The sequence below is a fragment of the Podarcis muralis genome, chromosome Z (genome assembly GCF_964188315.1).
Source record: "Podarcis muralis chromosome Z, rPodMur119.hap1.1, whole genome shotgun sequence".
NCBI lineage: Eukaryota > Metazoa > Chordata > Lepidosauria > Squamata > Lacertidae > Podarcis > Podarcis muralis.
In genome coordinates this window covers 46,937,143-46,956,916 of record NC_135673.1, presented here as the reverse complement: position 1 = coordinate 46,956,916, position 19,774 = coordinate 46,937,143, and the positions used below count along the sequence as shown (strand labels likewise).

Genomic DNA, 19,774 nt, shown 5'->3' with positions numbered 1-19,774 from the left:
GGAATAAGTGGATCATCCTGGCTTAACCTTTGAGAAACTGTTCCAGGTTAGTTCAGCCTCCCTAGGGCAGCATTCACTGACCATGTGACATTACCCCAGAGCCTGCTCCCCCACAGAATGTGGGAATATCACCAAGTTACCTTTTACCAAGTTGCTTCAGCATCCTATCTGTGCTTCAGTGGAACTCTGCCTACTGCCTGTGGCTAAGAGGTGGAAGATCTTTTAATGGCAGGAGCAGGACATGTTTCATAGAATTGTAGAGTCCACCCCCTGCAATGCAGGAATCTCATCTAAAGCATCCATGACAGAAGGCCATCCAGCCTCTGTTCAAAAGCCTCCAAGGAAGGAGAGCCCACCACCTCTCATGGGAGTCTGTTCCACTGCCAAACAGCTCTTACTGTCAGAAAGTTTTTCCTGAATTTTTAGTCAGAATCTCCTTTCTTGAAACTTGAAGCCATTGGTTAGAGTCCTACCCTCCAGAGCAGGAGAAAACAAGTTTGCTCCCACTTCCGTGTGACAGCCCTTGAGATATTTGAAGATGGCTGTCCTATCTCCTCTCAGTCTTCTCTTTTCCAGGCTAAACATACCCAGCTCCTTCAAGCCCTTCTCATAAGGCTTTGTTTCCTGCCTTGATTTCGATGTTTAACATGAAAGATACTGTTAGAAGGCTTTCTTTGTCACCATGTAAACAAGGGCTAGCTGAACTATTTTCAGTTTTGCTCAGAACATCAACAATCGGTTGTGAGCTTTGAAGATGAATGCTGCAGTAAATACCCGAAAGGGCTTGGGTGTGCCCCTCAAGCACTTTGCGCTCCAGAGCTCCTATTGCTTCTGTCCAGGCCTTTCATAGGAACCTAGGAGGGTCAGATTTGGCGGGAGCAGAGAGGTAGAAGACTTGGGCTCTGCAATGTGGAGGGAGAGAGGGAGGGAAAGTTGGAGTGTGTTTGTGGAGAGAAAACCCTCTGGCATCCAAAGAAAAGGGACAACAATCACATTTCTATTAAATGTTTCCTGTTGCAGTTCGCTCGGCTTTGTCCTGCTGAGAAAACCGTTCTGGTTGACCAGAGATTATGCCTGCTTATGGCTATTGCCATTGGTCTTGAAATGGGACGGAACAGCTCTACTGGCCAGGTAGAGTTTGGATGGAGTAAGAATTCTACACCCCTCCCTTTTGTGACAAAGGTTTTATGCAAGCTCGAAGGTACAGCTGAGTTTCTGTTTGATGTGGTTTGATTCGATGCTGAGAGGACAGTCGCCCACTTCCTCTTTGGAAATCATACCACTTTTCATATAGCAGCATAAGCAGGGCTACAACCCCTCCCTCCAATAAGTTATGCAATTTCAAACATCAATTAGAAACATTAGAATCACATTTAGAGGACTCTGGGTAAACTGGACTTCACCATGGGATATCCAGGCCATCTTCCTAGCCCTTCCCACTTCACAAACTTGCACACTTCCTCCCCTCTGGAATTTATCTGGAGAGTTTTGCAGCTGCATTTGAGCAAGTCAAGGAGCTAAAATCCTATACACGGAATGCAACACCCCACCCCAACTGCCTTACCCAGAGAATAGTGCAACTGTTATGGTTCAAAAGTGGAGTTTCCCCCCCACAATTATATATTTGTTTTCAAATCAGAATGAACTACTGGTGGAGGCCCTCGGACACATAGAGACTTGTTGGGATATCGGGACGTATCTGAAAGAAACTGGTGAGTTGGAGATTATGCAATACAAAGTGCTGCTGTTGACACTATATATATCTGCCCAAAGAAGTGGGTGGGACTCTCGTCTTGCTTTGGTAGACGCTGGTACAGTGACTTCTCTTGGGATGCAGGAAATACATGCAGCCCAGGAGAATGAAGAACTAAAGCATGATGCTGGAGAGCTGGGTGGGAAGGTATGAATTATTGCTGCACAAGTTTCTTGGAACCTAGGCATATTTGCTCAGAAGTCAGTTCCACTGAACTGAATACAATTTATGCCCAAGTCAGTGTCGATTGCAAGCATAGTGTTGTAAGTATACTACTTATAGTTGCTGCTTACAAATGTTAAGCCATATGTGGTGGTTGGTGGAAGAGCTGGAAGGAATAAAAAAAAGCTTGACCCTGAGACATACGGTGAGAGGAGACAAAAAATGCCCCTGCAGCTGAGATCTTTTCAGAGGTTCAAGCCTGCTTCAGATGGGAGTCACCATATTTGAGGACTACCTGTACCCCTGGACATCCAGTGCTCTCTTTAAAATTCCTGGGGCAGACTGCGGATGAAATTCCTGGTTTAAGACGGCAGATGAAACTATTCGTGAGGGAAACTTGCAAGCAAACACCTTGATGCTAAGGAACCTTGTTAGCCTTAGAACTGAAACAAGCTCCTAGCCTTTGTCTTCACTACCCTTCACAGAAGACATGTCAAACTCAAAATAATATTTTGGTGTGTAGTCTTGGCTTCCAAATTTCAGATATTTGTGTAAATATCAGGCTGCTTGTTGGGCTTAATGACAAATCATCTGCCTGAAGCAGTCACCTTTTGCCACTACGTAGCAGGCCCAAGTTTGTATCCCGGGTTTGTATCTTATCCACAGAAACTAGTACAGTGGTACCTCTGGTTGTGAATGGGATCCGTTCCAGAGCCCTGTTCGCAACCTGAGCAGAACGCAACCTGCGCATGCTCATGATGTCATTTTGAGCGTCTGTGCAAGTGGCGAAACCCGGAAGTAACCCTTTCCGGTACTTCCGGGTTGCCGTGGGACGCTACCTGAAAACATTTTAACCCGAAGCATCTTTAACCCGGGGTATGACTGTATAGCAAAGGCAAAGGATCTATATTCTCCTTCAGCTAAGTGTCTATTGATTTAGGGGTCTGCCAACCTCAGTACACAAGCTGATTTAGCGACCAGCTAACATGTGACTCTCCTTCTACTCAAAAGGCAACTTTTCTGAAGACACATCAGATACGTTACTTCTACTGTACGAGTTTGAGGCAAGAGTAAAGCTCGGAGACCCGAGAGTAACCAGTCTTCTGGATACAATTTTGGAAAGGCCCAATATCGATACTAAGATGCTAGAATCAATTGCCTGTAAGAGCCATGTTTGCATTTCATTTGCTTGGTGGGACCATGTGTGCTCCACAGCCCAGTGAATTACTAATCTTTTGGATCTCTGTGGGGCAAACTATTGCATTCACGGGCCTCATATTGCCACAACCATTTCTTTTGCTTTCCTGTTAGTAGTTCAGCTGCAGCCTGCCTTGTAGAAGTTTTGGACCAGAGTTAGTGGTAGTGGAAGAAAGACAGGCTTCTGCCACTCAGACAGTTCGCTTTCCAGTATCTGGCATTCCGCTCCCTGCAACCCGATTGGCAGTCTTTTGTCCATGGCAGTATTATTGCTACAGTGGCCACCAGCTGATCAAAAGAGGTGGTTGAATTTGTTTGATACCAGCTCAGGTAAACGGCAACATTTGAAGCAGGAAAGATTTTCAGCTTCCCCTGTGCTTTTGACTGGTGCAGTCAGCATTTTCCTCACCGGGCAGACTGATGTAACATAGCATAGCAACAGAGCTTTGCACTTCTGAAAGTGACTCTCTTGTCTTGCCTTCCTTTCTCCAGCGCTGGCCATGGCTCCACCGGCTTACTGCCCTTCACTCGCCAAGAAGGCCCTCAGAAAGCTTTTGACCATTAGCAAATGTGAACCCTTCGATGGACTCACTTTCAGGTAAGGATGAGCTACGCCAAGGGCTATGCATCCTGGCCAGCGGGATCTCAGGGCAACCTGCTTTGCAACCTTGTTTACAAGTCCAGGGAGGGGAACTGACTGCCCGCATTCTACTACTTAACCCGTGTTGCTCAAATAGAACTCAGCAGGGAAGACGATGCAGACAAAACTAGAGTTAGTTGCCTCTGCCTGTCATTGGTTTTGGCCGCACCAACTGTTAAGTCTCCCTGCCTTCCTGCCCTTTAAGTCCCAATGGGCACCTGCTACCACTTATCGCAGCTGTTTTCTTAATGAGATGGGGTACGTGTTGTAAGTGAAGTCCTTGATGAGGCCTCTTTCCTTACATTCTTCCCAGCAAAGGAACCCACCTGCATTCCTTCCTCCATCTGAGTGACCCAACTGATACCACTGGGTAGTGAAGGGCTCTGCCCAGGTGTTTATACTTCACACTTTGAAGAGGTTGGAAGTTTGGAAAGGAATCTACTGTCCCCTTGGAGAAACTTTGCTGTGTGCTTCTTTGGGGAGGAGTGTCAAACTGACAACTGCTTTGCAGATGAGTCAGAAGGGCATTCTACACATGCTTGCATTGAATTCTCTTTCCCTTTTCTTTGATGATATTCAGCAAATGTATACATAGCTTGATTCAGCTTACTCTGCCATCTGATGCGCCTGGAACAGATCCATATGCACTGGCGGAGTCACAGGGCTACTTTGAAGAAGCTCTGAAGATTTTGGATAGCATGGTGAGGAAGAAGTGCCATCAAAATTATTTCCACATGCTTCTTTCCTGGTAATGGCAGTTGGGCTGGGAATTCACAGCTGTCAGGGTTTCCTTTCTTCCGGAGTCACTAGAAGTGGCCACCTGTGCACTATAGACCTTGCCAGGTCTAAGTAATGATATATGGCCTCAATATCTAAAAGGTTTCGGGTGACTGACATGCACTGCTTCATGTGGTTGGGTAGGGGCTTGTGCGCTGAGCTGTTCTGAGCTGTAGCCCAGGTCCTTCTGAACCGAAATTTGTCTGTAGCCAACATAAGTGCTCAAGAAATCCTGCAAGATTTCCTCAAAAGCTATTGTGCTGCATCAAACTCTCATATTCTTTCAGTTTCTACTAGAACTACAGCCTCAACGTGAAAACCCTGATCAGTGCTGTTTTCTCCTGGTTACTGGCAGGTGCTGCGGTCCAGTTATCCAGATGAAGAAATATTCTGGCTCATGGTTAGAGCTTGGAACATAGGAGTATACTACAACACTTTGGCCAGATATGTTACAGCTGAGCAATGGTGTCGCGTAGCAATGTTCTTCTTGAATCACCTGAGAGATATATGTACCAGCTACAGGAGAAAGGTATGGAAGGATGAACGAAACAGCTTAACTGTGGTTCTAGAATACGCAGGGAGATGGCCTGTATTGAGCAGGTGCAAACACCATAGCATGCAGTGGATGCAATATGCTAAATGGTAGGTAGTCTCTTTTACATCCTGGAATTACTAGCTGAGATCAGCCATGAAGGGACCTTGGGTTAAGGAATTTGCCACTGGTGGATGGGGGAATAGGCAGATAGATACAATATCTTGGGTCACGTTTTCCCCAAAGTTTTCCTAGAAAGCTGCTTGACCTAAATACAAGGGGCTCAAACTGCATTAGACCCCCAGCATTCAATGCATGACACTAATTTGGTTTTTTTTGGTGTGATTTCTGCCCACAGATGACCGCCTTTTACCAAGTATTGATGGACAGACTTCCAGGAGCAAAGGGACCCTCTCCAAATAAGTGACAGAAATCAAGTCCACAGCAAAGGCAGCTGGTGCTGTACTCAACTTACCAGTCATTTTGTTGCCCAAACCAGATAAATATTTTGGCTCATGGTTAGAGCTTGGAACATAGGAGTATACTACAACTCTTTGGGCAGATAGAATACAGCTGAGTAATGGTGTCGTGTATAATACAGCTGAGCAATGGTGTCATGTTAGGTGAGATAAACTACCACCTTCTAGTTTGTTAGAGATGTTTGTCTGGAGTGGGGTTGCACAATGAATAAAATAGTTTAGCAGTTGCAATGACATTTGTGTTTTCCTATTTATTGGTTTAACTTTCCATCCACCTGGTAGAAGCAAGAAGTTTCTACACCAGGGTACTCAATTTCCTTCAGCCCCCACCACGTCGGAGCGCTGCCATGCTAGCTGGGGTTGATGGGAGGGAGAGGTATGTCATGTTGGCCATCCCATTCCTACACTCAAAAGGCACAAACTAAAAAGCAGTAGCAGCTGTGCAAAACGTAGGGGAAAGTAACACTCAATTGTGTTTTTGCCTCATCCCTTCAGTAAGCTGGCAACTATTCATTTTGTCACTGGCCTGTGCTAGCTAGGACAAGAACCATGCAGGATCTGTATAGGACATAGTAGGAACTACTGTTGTCATTGCTTGGTGTGTCCCTCTGCTACCAGCCTACAGAAATTTATACAAGTATTGAACAACCATTTTCCTACAAGTGGGTGGGTGGTTCCATTCACACCACTAGGCAGGACTGCAAATCAAGCCACCCTTGGAAGGGGGTCTCCTCCAGTTCCTCTCTAGCTGCCAGTGTAGGCCATCTGATAGACTGTGGGTCCACGTGCAGACTAACACACAGCAACTTTTATTTACCTTGAACCTGCAACACAACGGGAGCAGTGCATGAGAGAGGAAAGTATGCATTCCTGGATTTGTGGCGAGAAGTATACTACCCTAGACTAGGCCCCCAGAGCCAGTGGCAGCCAATACATTGATGAGAAGCCATAGCCCCAGAATAAATCCTCAGCAGACAAGTTCATTGCAACGTTCTGTTTATTAAAAATATATGTCTCCTTGGAAGAAACACTGGTAAACCAACTAGTGTCATGATTGATACTTTCAGCTATGCCATGGGTACATAGGCCTTTTCTCCATGGGCCTAGAAGACAAGGCGACAGGCTATTAGAAAAGAAAAGGAGTTAGAACCTAGAGACTGGCCACCTCAGAAGCTGCTGCTTTTGTGTACAGGCCAGTTCTCAAGAATGTGCCTTGCAGTGCCGGCTGAGTAGAAGTCGCATGTGGCAGCCCCTTGTCCAAACTCCCTCCACCAGGAACTTGTAAATGACAGTTCCCTCATCTTTATTCTTCATAGTCCTGCCAGCAAACAGCAGCTCCAGTGCTACCAAAGTTCCACTTGGTTTCTTGCAACACAGCCGATGTGGAAACAGCTTCTTGCTTACCAGAATGAATCTCCACAGGATGAGTTTTCACCCATATTTAACAATGAGGCCCGTGCACAAATATCACAATGAATGACAGAGCTACCTACCAGCTATGGAGTGGGCAGCATCACCCTGCTGCAATCTGAGGCCGAGTCCTACTCACTCCCTTAGGACCAGTAACACTGGGGTCTCCTCCCATAACATCCATTGCTGTCATTCCACGGAAAACGGATGCCTATGAGTGCCTGATTCGAGAGCTGGATGGGGCAAGACTGGGAAAACGAGCAAATCTCCTTTTGAATAACAGGCATGGGCTTGTACCAAACTAGGGAGTGCTTGAAAACTTCTCTCAATAATGATCCAGCTTATTTTCTTGCTCAGCGGGCAAACAAGAAACTTTTTTACCCACACGGCTTACACATTGACGGACATGATTAGGATGAGCATATATCAAGGCTTCCTGGAAGCAACTGCCTCAGTACATGTAAAACTAACAGTCTGTGCCTCACAACAGCGTGCATTCTGAATTCCACCTACCCTTTCCTGTCTTGAAGAACTGCAAGCTGAGGTTGGCCATGTGGGGTAATGGGGGCTCATCTCGGAACAGAAATTATACAGAAATGCAAAATAAGAGGGATGGTGTTCTTCACTGAGCCCCTGGTGATGCACTTGTCAGGAAGGGCTTCCAAGAGTTACAACCAGAATTTGACAAAATTCTGCTAGAATAAGGATTTCCAGAGAAGTCTGTTCTGAATGCGGTTGGGATATTGTATCCATCTAGGATGCAGATTCTCTTCCCATTTTCATCTGCTGCTTTCAGCTTCGCTGTATGGATCTCAAAATGTTATTCCACCAGAAAAAAGTCAGTGGGATGGAGTTCAGTCTCCCTACAGGGAAGTGACCCCATCACAACAAAGAACAGCTGGTGTGCTCATTCCACATGGTCTGTAGGTTGGGTCTGAGTCTGGAATCTATTTACAACGGAACAATCTTAAAAAATAACTTAAAAAACTGGATTGTATACCCGTTAAGTTCATTATTAAAATCAAAAGCTGGGAATAATGAAAAGCCAACACACCAACACAAACATGATTTTGGTTTAACGCCAGCTTTAAAAAAACCCCAAAAAACCCAGAAGAAACCTCTCATGCAAACACATCAGGTGACATAAAACAATGTGCAATAGGTAGCATTTTCAATTTGCTTTATGGTGCTCAAATCAACTGCTGAAGCTTCACATGTGGTCCTGGGCTCTCTGCACACATCACAACCACAGTGCCAGTTGCAGTTCTTTCCAAACACAGCCTTCCCTACAAAATTGGATTTCCAAAAAAACACTCAGCAGCACCCAAAGAAACCAAACACTTGGTACCTTTAAATCCACCCTCAGCCACAAAAGGGTTTCTAGGCCACATGGCTGAGATATGACAGTAATATAATTCTTGCACTAACAAAGTACCACTTAAGCAGCCCCCCTCATGTTTTTAATTTTATATGCATTCTGTTGCCTTCCCTTCCATCACAATGCTGGGTGAACACTGCACTCTTGGAAAAGCTGCCCCAGGTTGCCAGTCCTCAGCATGTTTACAGGGGCAGACAGTGTCCTTATCTGTTGCCTTGGTGGCTCTTTTAAGCTAGTCCTCATCTGCTACCTCCCATCTTGCTTCTTTATTTAACTCTTGATAGTAATTTTTTTTTAATTAAAAAAACACACAAAACTCTCAAATGGGGTTTGCCTCCATTTCTAAAGGAGCAACAGGAAGGTCCATGCAGGAACGGGTGGGGACAGTCACTTGATGAAGGAGATTGGTCCATCCCAAGAAAAAGAAAACAGGACTAGAAAACTCAATTGTCAACCATCTAAAAAAGGGACAGGGATGGTCTTCATGCTCCCCGCCCCCAAGGGCAGGGGGCTGGGGGAGGGGTCTCTGATCTTCTCACAAGTTGATTGGAAAGTGGAGACTTCACAGTTTCTCAGGGGATGGGACCCAAATATAATGCCCAGATTGGTCTTCTATTATCTGTTTGATTTTACTGTAAATCTCTTCCAGAGAGTCTCCTTGTACAATGGCTGGAAAACACAAACCAAAAGCAGTTATTTACTAGTGTAGAAGAGACATCAAACTTGGCAAGCTCCTTTCTATCTACCTGAGAAGGGAATTATACCGCCTCCTCAAGTTCAAATTCTAACATCCAACTTAAGTTGTGGCATCAAGCAATAGATTGCTGGAAGCCAATAACATCTCTATCCCTGTGCTTCTGAATTGTGCGTGAGAACAAGTTTCAGGAGCAACTAACTGCAGCAGAACCAACTTGCACTACTTGTTCAGCACTGGAAACAGCTTTCTGAGCCAGCCTACTTTAAAAGACACCAACACATGTGAATTTCATCTTGCATTACCTTTTCTAAATCACACCATGTAACATCTGCTGTAACCTCCTAGGGACACCCTGTACCCTGCTAGAAACCTGATGGAGATGGCAGGAGATCGCTGCAACCTTTCAAAGGATTGCCAGCCCTGACACTTTTCCAGCCTAGCCTAGCCTGTGCCTTAAAGTCTCCTCCTTTTAAAATCCTTGGTGAGCACAGGTATAGGTGTTGACCATTTCACATGGGCTCCCAGGCCTCACATGCCCTGCCTTGCCCCCATTCTGCCCTCTTCCAGGTCCAGAAGGACCTGCACAGCAATTGGACAAACCTAAAATGGTTGCTGCCTGTACACTTTTCTTCACAAAAAATGTGAGTGTGAATGTCATCACCAGTCATTCAGGAACAGTCTAGATTCTCACCTGTAAAATACTCTCCAAATTCCTGCTCCAGTTTCATGGCTTTGTCAAATACCTTGTTGGCTTGTTCGTATGTCTGCCTCCGGTTCATCTCCCTGCCAGCCCAAATGGAAGAGACTCAGTACAAATACATGAGACCTGGCACAAGCCCAGGCACATTTCTGGCCACTGTGTAAGAGTGCAAAATCCAAAAATAGGCTTGTGTACAGCTCCACTGGCAATGCTGCAATTGAAACGGTCGCTTGAAGCTGTAAGTCTTCAGTTCAGGGATAGGTAGCCTGAACAGAAGGTGATGTTGGTCTACAATTCCCATTAGCCCTTGCCAGAACACCCAGTGATCAGGAATTATAGTTGTCTGTGGAAAGCTTTCCTTTCTAAGGTGGGCCTATCGGTGGCTGGTAAAGGAGATTCTGGAATCCCAACAGGCAAGCACTGTGTTGATAGAGCATGCAGTGCCCCCTAAGCTGACCCAAGTGGAGAAGAGGCAGCCACTTTCTCTTCATTGCATCCCCGCATCCCCAAGGCCTTTTCCCCACTGCGTGTACACACACACACACACACACACACACACACACACACACACCCCTTCCAACAGCAGGCAGGATAACAAATATTCACAGCTGCCATACTACTCACATGAGTGCTTCGATGGATTTTGGCTTGATGAAAATGGCGATTGGGTACAGTTGTGCTTGCTGCAACCTCTTGATGGCATTGCCAGACACATCAAGGATACAGTGCTTCCCCTGCAGTACCGAGGGTGCCAGTTATTACCAAGCCTTTGCTAAGCAGTTTCAACAAGCCCCCACAAACAAAAATCCCACTCTAAGATCACAACACACGCCCTGGTCAGTAGGTGAGTATAGTTACATCAAAAATCAGATCATGTCTGGGTCACTCTAGGGCTGGCACTCTCTTGCATGCAATGACCTCCTGAACCTGCAACTTCAGTCCCAAAAGGGCCTCAGTGTTTTATTCCCAATTAAAAGTGTCCCAAGCCCACAATAATTTAACTTGAATGTATTGCACTTTGTGCTAGCGGCTCAGTCACAGGGCAGAGAGAACTCATGAACAGTACCTGAGAAGCTATGACAGAAATCCGAAGCAGGTTGCAGCCACAGCTATCACATGTTGTCCTGGACACAGTTACTTACCCGTTCTGCTACAGCCCGCACAGACTGAATACTGGTCCCATAGAGATTGTCATTGAACTGCCCAGCCTCAATAAACTTGCTGTCTTGAATGTCCTTCTCCATCTGCTCCCGGGATGCCACAAAGTGGTAATCCTGCCCATCTACCTCATTCTCACGCCTAGGCCTGGTAGTGTCTGGAATAGAACATAGCAAATCTGGAATGCATCAGCCCTTTCTGTTGCTCAGAGAGCAATGTCCACAACTATGGGCTCAGAGTCCCCATCTTCTCAGGCAAATTAACAGGTATGGCTAACTTCGGCTGTACAACCCAGCATCTGCAGTATGTTGGAAAAAAGAAGGACCAACTAACAGCAGAATCCTGGCTGCCATGTTGAGCCCTCTCCATCCCTTCTCATTCAAGTATTCAAACAGGGTGCAGGCCTTACAGCCATTGCTCAGGTGCTCTCCATTTCACTTTGAATTAACCCATGCTAGCCTATCCCAGAACACTCTTCTCCCTGCAGAGGACCAGCACTTACGTGGCACACAGGAGCCAAATTTGTGTGGGAACTCTGAGATGAGATCATCATTGACTCGGTCTTTCGTGGGTCCCAGAACGATCACTGGTCTCGCATAGTGAACTGTAAACATAGCCACAAAGATATGAGGGAGCCTTAAAGTGTAGCCTCAAGTCAATTCTGAAAAAACTACCCAGGAAAAGCAGAGCAGAGGAACATGAGAGCTTCCACTCATTGTAGTGCAGCAAGCTCTTCTTTTGCCAACTTACTTTCTTGCCGGGTCACAGGTTCATATGACAGAATTGTGTCCTCTTGCCCTTCTGAAAGAAATGGAGAGGAAACAGTCAGCCTGTGCTGCAGATGTCTTTGCAGCAACAACCTCCCTCCCACCCACCCAAAAGTGGCAGGAGCAGAGTGGCAAAACACACACAATTCTCAGGTACAAAGCTGCATTTCTCTACAACGATTAGTGAGAAGAACTGCCTTCCCTACAGTATGTGCTTCTCACCCTGCTCCAACTTTAGAGGGAAGAACCTCTGAGAGAAGCCATCTTCCAAAGGATGCTATCCCCAGCACTGAAGGGCAAGTGCCCTAGAGGCACACATTCCAAAGCCTGCAAAATAAATGCAGGCAGCAGCCCCTGTACCAAGGGAAATGGGCACCATCTTTGCATCCAGTTCAGGATTACCCAGTTATCAGACTGAACTTTTAGCAACATTAGATTCCACCAATATTTGCAAGATGGTATCATAACTCCACAGGGACAGTATCTGAATGGGAACTACTTAGCATTCAGGCCCTAGAACTAAAAAGAAAATGCAGAGTTTGTGGCTTTGTGGAACCTATCCATCTTACATCCACACACACAAATACATGGTTGAAGATTTATTCTAAGTTCTGCCCCAACACATGTTTGGAGACCTAGCTCTAAAACAGCCCTGAAAGGGGTGGGAAAACAAGTCTTGTCCTCCAACACAGAGTGAAGCAAGCAGAGGATCTTGAGGGTTTGCATGCAGAAAGTATGGGACAAAGGGGAGGGACACTTACTGGAACTACTCTCGCTGTCACTGGTGTTTGATGTCACGCTCTCTGCAACCAAGAAAGAGACCCTGATTCAGTACAAACAGATGCAACAAGAGAAGACAAACACCAACTGATGATGACAAGAACAGGGGTGGGGTGGGGTGGGAGAGAGAAGAACAGTGCAAGGGCAAGCTGAACAGATAGTTAGTACATGCTCTAAGTCCCCAGCTTATGGTAACTTGGTGCATTCTTTGAGGAAATGTTGTCTCCCCTACTCTCTAGAAGCAAAGAGATTCATGGATCTCTTGCCAAGACAAAAGAGCAACACCACATATATCCTGCCGCCCCCAGCAGGTGTACACAGGGGACCCCAAGCTCAGGCAGGAGAAGCTCAGACATACAATCCTGTTTCTAGTCTGCTTCCTTTTCCTAGTCATTAAGGCACAATCTTATCACTGAGAGTTACAAGAGGGGGTTGGGAAAAGGAAAGGTAGGTGCTGGCAGAGCAGGCAGGTGAAGACAAGACAAAAAACTACAGGGCTGCCCTAAGATACTGCAGGCTGAGGGATTCCCATTTCTATGGCATGGGTGAAAAGGGGCTCTCAGACAATGCCAACAGGGCAGAAAGCAAGGCTTCATCCACTTAGGATTTCCTAACACCAGGACCTCCTTTCTGCCTTGCCAACATCCTTCCCTAGAACTTGCTTGCAAGTAATCAGGAAGTCCTGGCCCGTTTACTGTACTCCTCACTGCACTCTAGTGGTGAGCTGTCTTTTAGGGACAGGTTCACAAAGCCTGTTCACTGGCCACAGGCTAGAAGTGGGCTCAGTTCTCTTGCTCCATAGCAGGCTACGGCCCACATGATGTTCAGAAGTGGCTCAGGGATGGTGTGGCTGCTCCAAGCGCAGAAGCTTGTTTCCAGTCACACACATGCTAGCAATGAAAAGTGATCATGTGCAGTGAAATTTCACTTACTCAGATTCTTTGCGCCATAATAATCGTCACTTAACCCAGGGAAGTCCTGATTCACAGCCAGCCAGAAGTGGGAGAGGGGAGAGAAGAGAAGAGAAGAGAAGAGAAGAGAAGAGAAGAGAAGAGAGAGGAGGAGAGGAGAAAAGAGGAGAGGAGAGACAGAGCCAGGACAGCATTAGTGACAGGAGTGCAGAATGGCAGAGAGCTGCAATAGCAAGTGAAGTTAAAGCTCCTGACCAACACTTTCAAAGATCCTCTCTGCCCCAAACCCTCTGGGCATTCAGAATTTCCTGCCCAAAGCTCTAGCTCAGCCACCTCCCGAAGGCCAAGACTATTCAGTTTCCCAACACATTTTAGCACCAATGTCTCTGGGTATTTCTGAGCCCTACTTAATACTGCTTAATACTAGATGATCTAGTCCAGAGATGGGCAACTTGTGACTTTTCAGGCGCTGCTGAACTCCCAACTGTCATCATCTCTGACCACTAGCTATGCCAGTTACAGTTGACGGGAGTTCAGAGTTCAACAACACCTGGAGAGCCACAGGTTTCCTACCCTTGATTTAGTGAATGACCCAGACAAAGGGGTGCTTCAGCAGAATCACTGACAGAGAAATGCAAAGAGCAGTCACCTCTCTGTGGAAGAAGCAGAGTATAAGACCCTGTGTTTTTGAGCCACCAGACTAACCAGGTCAGTGTCACCAAATTGAGTCCCTTGTTCTTCCAAAATTCTCCTGGGCAACTGGTACCAAGAGGCATGGACTCTAGCAACAAGCCCAAGAAAAACACTGACAAACAGATGGCTTTGTCCATTTCATTTATTTCCCCCCATCAATCCACACTTGCCACTCTTAATGCTACAGCTGACTGCAGTTATCAGCATGAAACTGTTTGTAGATGAACAAGAGGAAGGAGCTAGCCCCAGATATCAGCCCTCTTCCACAAAGCACAGACTGTGAAGACCTCTTGCAGAACTGGAAGCTTTTCCAGGCATTTCAATACACTCTCTGGCTCCCACAAGCCCAGCATTTGCAACCAAGCTTTTTGATTGTTGCTTTTCTTGCAGTGTCAATGACAAGAGAAGGCGCGCTGGCCCGTGCCAGTATGTATGTTTTACATGCAGAAGGTCCCAGTTCAAGTCCTTGTATTTCCTCATTTAAAGAAAAAGGATGCAGGTGAAAGGAAAGTCACTGGAAAAGCACTGCCAGTCAGAGTAGACAATACTGGGCTAGATGACAAATCATCTGTCCTGGTATAATTCTGCCTCGTATGAAGGCATTAAGGTAGGTTAATATTAGAGCCCATGACACAGGGGCAGCCAAGCCATACTGTGCCACACATGAACCTGACAGCAAACACAGGGCAGTTCTTTCATCAGTGACCTGTTCCCATATATATGGCATTAAGAGAGTGTTCTCCATTAAGTCACATGTACTTTACAAGGCTATTGCTGTTTTAGAGAGTGCCTCAGTAGCCCGAATTATGCAACCTTTATGTATTACACTGGTGCACATCTTTTTGCCTGTTGGCTCAATCTATTTTGCATCACAGGGCGGAGAAGGGAGGTATGCTGGCAACCAAAGCCCTGCATTTTCACCAGCAACTTCTGTGATACCCACAGGACTGGGCTCTCCAAAAACACCGGTTGGAGCAAGCTGCATTACTGTATCCCTATACAGGCTTTTTGGCCTATGACAGTAGAGAAGGGAGAATGTTGGTCAGTCACCAGAAAGTTAGGAAAAGGTGGCATACTCAAGAGGCTGGCAGATCCCCTATCAAAGGACACAAGTTTCAAGGGTGGTCTGGAAGCATAACTAGTGCAGATAAGGTAAGGGAGAGCAAGCAACAGTGACTGGGGATACCAGGAGCAACTGGCAACCTCTCCTACACCAGTGCTTGTTTCAACTTGACGACAGCAGGGAACAGAACACCTCTTGGACTTGCATCATCTCTCAACACAGGCAGGTGAACAGCAATGCTCACTCCAAGGGGCTGTTCATGGCCTTGGGGAAGCTGAGGCCTTTCTGGATAGTGCAGTCCCCATTGTAGTGCCGAATCCAGCAAGGCCTCACTACCACAGGTGCTGGAACAGTATTTCTTGTGAGCAGCATGCTGCTCCTTGGCCACAGGAACCTCCCAAGCCAGAATTTGAGCAGGGCAGCTGCTACTTACGGTCCTGTACGCTGCTCTCCTGAGCCATGTTCTCTTTGCTCTTGTAAAATGGGAACTTTCGAGAGAGGCGGAAACTCTTTTTACGTTTCGTTTTGATCGACTGTGAAGAAGATGGAGATGGAAGGAGGGGGAAGAAAGAAAAAAAACAACAAAAAGAACAAAAAGAACAAACAATGGAGTTTAAAGCATGCAAGAAAAAATAAAATGAAAAGGCAATGATGATCAGTGTCAGGGAAGCTACCCCCTCAAATGAAATAATGGAAATTACATGTAAACGGGAATAAGAGAAAAATTACGTGCAGAGAAAAATGGGGTTTAGGGATGGTGGAAGATGACTAACCATTCAGCATTTCCACAGCAACAAAGATGTGTCCCTTATGGCCCAACCCTTTCATCACCAGAAGGGTCACTAACACTTCCCTGTCTGTGGCTTCCCCACCACTCAATATATTCATAGTTCCTGTATTCCGTCAACAACTTTGAGCCAGTTCTAGTGCATCTGCCGTTGGCATTCAGTAATGTAACCTGTGCCATGGGGAACAAAAGCAGGATGCTGCAAGACTAATGGGGCAGGGCTTTAGGCTTTATCTTCATGTCCGAGGACAAATCAAGTCTGAGGAGTTCCAGTCCACAAGTTTTTCTTAAGGATGCTCCAGCTACCAAATTTAGGCTCAAATAATTCCACCAACCCCTGATCTAGATTAACTATGGTACCACCTTGGACAGTGCATGGTTACATTTATTAAGTTACCTCGTTAACCATTCCTGCGTGCCAACCCTCCCCCCCTTGAACAGCACTTACCCGATTGGACTCTATCATTCCAGTTCGGGCATGGAACTTCACAGTTTTCAACCGTGCTCTTTCCTTCTTTTCCACTCTGATTACATCAAGAGAAAAAGATATTATTACATTCAAGTGTGGCTCCCCGCACACCACTTATCCTTGCTCCCTCCCCAGGACCCATTTCTTTCTCAGACATACCACAATGAGTGGTTAGCCATTCTTCCTACCAGGTCTGCGGTTCTACATTAGATGGGGCAAAGTTTACAGCCGCAGCCATTCTCTGTGATGGGTAGCACCTTCCCTGCCCAGCGGGACATGAGGAAATGTTCACTTTGCTTGCCATAAATCAGTGAAGAGCCCCCAAAAAGGCCACCCATCCCTGACTAGCTACCTTTAGCAGGCTATTTCAGGCACACCTGAAAGATAGCAGGCTGGCCAAGGGTGGGCAATATCAGCTGGAAACTAGCTCTTATTACAGAATGAACACTCACCTTTTCTTGCTGGGAATGACGCCAATTTGCTCGCTCTCTCCATGAGGGGTCACGAGCCTCGCCTGCCACCACTCGTCATCTGAGGCATTGATCACATGCAAGATGTCCCCGTAAGAAAAACTCAGTCCTTGACTGGGCAAGCAGCTGTCCCGAGTTCGGTCATAGTCAAAAAGGGCTCTGTACAGGAATGAAGAACATTAGGAGTATAGGATGATGCCTTTGGCAAGTCAGATCACTGATTCACCTAGTTCAATACTGTCTACACAAGGAACCTCAGAACTGGGGGCCAAATGTAGCCCCTCTCCATATTGTTCTCAGGGTTCTTACTTGGTCATGCTTCATGTCCTGCTTGAGTGCTGTTGCCTGGCTGGAATGCATCTTGTGTGGCTGGAATGTAGCCTACTGTATTAGACTAGGAGACACTGAGCTACTTTTCTCTGGCCCTGCCCGCTACTGGCATGTGGCTCCCATCCTTATGAGGGAACATGGCTCTGGGGCTTTAAAAGGTTCCCAAGCCCTGGGAGCCAAGCTGCAGCACTACAGGGTTTCAGGCAGGAGTCTTTCTGAATCCAACCTGGAGATGCTGGGAAGAAAACTTGGGGCCATCTCCATACAAAATGTGGGCTCTACCACTGAGCTAAGGCCTTCCCTTCAGTAAGATCTCCATTGCGCTCAGGTCTTTGTTTCTGATAAGCTCTCATTCACACAAGATTCTTGTAACTGGACACCTTGAGACATATCCATATACCAAGTAAAACTATTTATGCCCCACAATTATTCAGGTTTTCTTGTGCAGCAGCTGAGTAGCTGGATGGAGAAAACAAGCAGGCAGCAGTGGGTTAACTCCTCCAATTCAGAAGGGCAGTACAGCTGAATGGGCCAACTTTCTGGAATGGAATTGTGGCCCAATGTCTGTTCCTAGAACAGTACTTCATGCCTGCTCTCAGTGTTAAAATTAAAAATTTTACTTTAATTATCTTGAAAAACCATAATATTCAGCAGTCAGAGTGTTAGCTAGTCCACTTCAAAGAAGGAAGTGCCATAGCCAAGCAACAATTTGCAAAGTGCCTCCACTGAGCACTACACATAGCATTCAAGCAAAGCGCTGTCAGAGGGCTTTCCACAGAAGCACATGGCTGAAACTGTTTAGCAAGTCCATCAAATAGGCTCCAGCTATTGACACTGAATTATGTATATATTTAATTATTCTGTATCTTAAGAATGTTGTACAATTGCTTTTTATGTTTTGTAAACTGCTGAGAAACAATCTGTGCATTAACAGTTTGTTGACTCTGCCACGGGCAATACAGCTCCAATTCAAAGAAGCTGCTCTGAAACACTGGATTTCAAGTACAGTGGTACCTTGGGTTACATACGCTTCAGGTTACAGACTCCGCTAACCCAGAAATATTAGCTCCGGAACAAATTAAGTACTTAACCCGAGGTACCACTGTATCAGTGAGTTTCTCTAACAGCTACAAATCTGTGGCTTTCAAAGTCTGCAACTTTCTATTTGTGTTCTCCAAAAGTGGTGGAACTGACTATTTATTCTGCCAAGCAGGATGCTCCAAAGTTCTTTGCCACCCTGTCCTAGGACTTCAGTGGTTATACCTTGCCCAACAGTTTAACAATCTTTAGGGTGCTGTCATTTCCAGAATTCCACTTTCTCCCCACTAAAGGGGCCACTTTCTGCTATACTGTATTCTTTGAAAGGCAGACTCCTACCTGCTGTGGTCTCCTGCAAGTACCTTTAGCATTCTCCCGGAAGGTATTTGCTGTAGTGGGTAAGGCACCTAGGCAGTACCTCAGCCAGGGTCCGTATGTGCACTATGAGACTGTCTTGCAACCCAACACAATTTTTCAACAAGCCTAGTAATTACCACTACCTGCAGCATGACAGACCATTCCAACAGTTTCAGTTAAAACCTGCTCGAAACTACCCCACCCGGAAGGGTTGGGCAGGTTAGCCCAAGTGCAAAAGGACTTGCAGAATGCTGTCTCAATCACAGGAGCAATCAAGAATGTTACACAAGCTAGCTTAACAGTTAACAAGAAGCCCTTACAGCACAGGCAATCTATCTTTAAAAAGGCAAACTATGTGAGCTGAAAGTGTCTATGAAGGTGGGGAGCTCCAGAAGACATATCCACCAGCAGCAATGAGCAACAAACCAGTTGAAACCATCCATGTACTTCAATGAGCCAACAACTCTCAGCTACAAAACTGGCTTGTGCTTTACGTAACTGGATCAGATTGCTTAAGTTTGGTATCTCCCCCAAAGTTAGGGAAGACCCAAGTCTCTGAAATCCTTGTGCCCAACAACTCTTCCTGAGGCAACAGATTTGTTAGCCTCTTACAGGCATAGTGTCAGCAAGCAAAGAGAAAAGAAACAAAGGAATAGCTCTGCTGCTACAGGCTCATCTTGTCCCTCCCTACCTAGCTGTTCTGTCCAATTAGCTGCTCAAAGCAGTTATCCTGTGACAAACAGAGAAGTGGCAGCGGACAAGTCACAGAAGACTGCACACATAGGGTAAATCATAGGTAGCCTGCTGACCTCAGCAACTTTGTATTTTATTTAACAAGATTTACACATCACTTAATCAACAAAAAGCCTGTTCACATAAAATATTCATTATAAATATAAAAAAACAAGCTGACCTATTACCAAAAACCCCCCACAAAATATAAATAAAAGAAGCAGTTTTAAAACAAACATACAAAATAAATTATGTGTTAAAATTACCTGCCTGTTTTTTTAAACAGGTGCCAAAATACAGCAAAGCTGCCTGCCTAATAGTAATACTTTTCTCATCTAAAAATGGCTTCCCTTCCAGAAGGCAATAGCAATCCAACTCCTTTTCTTTCTACAGATAGCAAGATACAGAGGCAGATTTAGGGGAGTGGTTTGTTCGCACTAGGCACTGAGCCAAGATGGCACCATAACAATGACAACAACAGAGGGTGAGAAGCG

General features: G+C 45.9%; 2 protein-coding genes across 21 annotated transcripts in view; one reads left to right on the top strand and one right to left on the bottom strand.

Annotated features, from left to right (window-relative positions):
- The window catches only part of TEX11 (testis expressed 11), a 44,688-nt gene extending 38,914 nt beyond the window's left edge, over positions 1–5,774 (top strand). For all 5 annotated transcript variants that reach the window (XM_077922088.1, XM_077922090.1, XM_077922087.1 and 2 more), the window contains 7 exons: positions 1,021–1,131; positions 1,640–1,712; positions 2,927–3,076; positions 3,605–3,710; positions 4,333–4,453; positions 4,885–5,058; positions 5,420–5,774. In XM_077922088.1, coding sequence (XP_077778214.1) covers positions 1,021–1,131; positions 1,640–1,712; positions 2,927–3,076; positions 3,605–3,710; positions 4,333–4,453; positions 4,885–5,058; positions 5,420–5,488 — 804 coding nt within the window. In that variant the 3' untranslated portion in view covers positions 5,489–5,774. The remainder of the gene's footprint in view (positions 1–1,020; positions 1,132–1,639; positions 1,713–2,926; positions 3,077–3,604; positions 3,711–4,332; positions 4,454–4,884; positions 5,059–5,419) is intronic.
- A 745-nt stretch (positions 5,775–6,519) lies between these two features.
- The window catches only part of DLG3 (discs large MAGUK scaffold protein 3), a 123,210-nt gene continuing 109,955 nt past the window's right edge, over positions 6,520–19,774 (bottom strand). For 10 of the 16 annotated variants that reach the window (XM_077922101.1, XM_077922097.1, XM_077922099.1 and 7 more), the window contains 10 exons: positions 16,806–16,982; positions 16,333–16,408; positions 15,531–15,630; positions 12,412–12,453; positions 11,634–11,684; positions 11,386–11,487; positions 10,868–11,040; positions 10,350–10,459; positions 9,717–9,808; positions 6,520–8,997 (listed from right to left, as the gene is read on the bottom strand). In XM_077922101.1, coding sequence (XP_077778227.1) covers positions 8,891–8,997; positions 9,717–9,808; positions 10,350–10,459; positions 10,868–11,040; positions 11,386–11,487; positions 11,634–11,684; positions 12,412–12,453; positions 15,531–15,630; positions 16,333–16,408; positions 16,806–16,982 — 1,030 coding nt within the window. In that variant the 3' untranslated portion in view covers positions 6,520–8,890. Of the gene's footprint in view, positions 8,998–9,716; positions 9,809–10,349; positions 10,460–10,867; positions 11,041–11,385; positions 11,488–11,633; positions 11,685–12,411; positions 12,454–13,362; positions 13,409–15,530; positions 15,631–16,332; positions 16,409–16,805; positions 16,983–19,774 lie in introns of all 16 variants that reach the window. The other 6 variants (XM_077922095.1, XM_028715964.2, XM_077922100.1 and 3 more) reach the window with 5 other exon arrangements.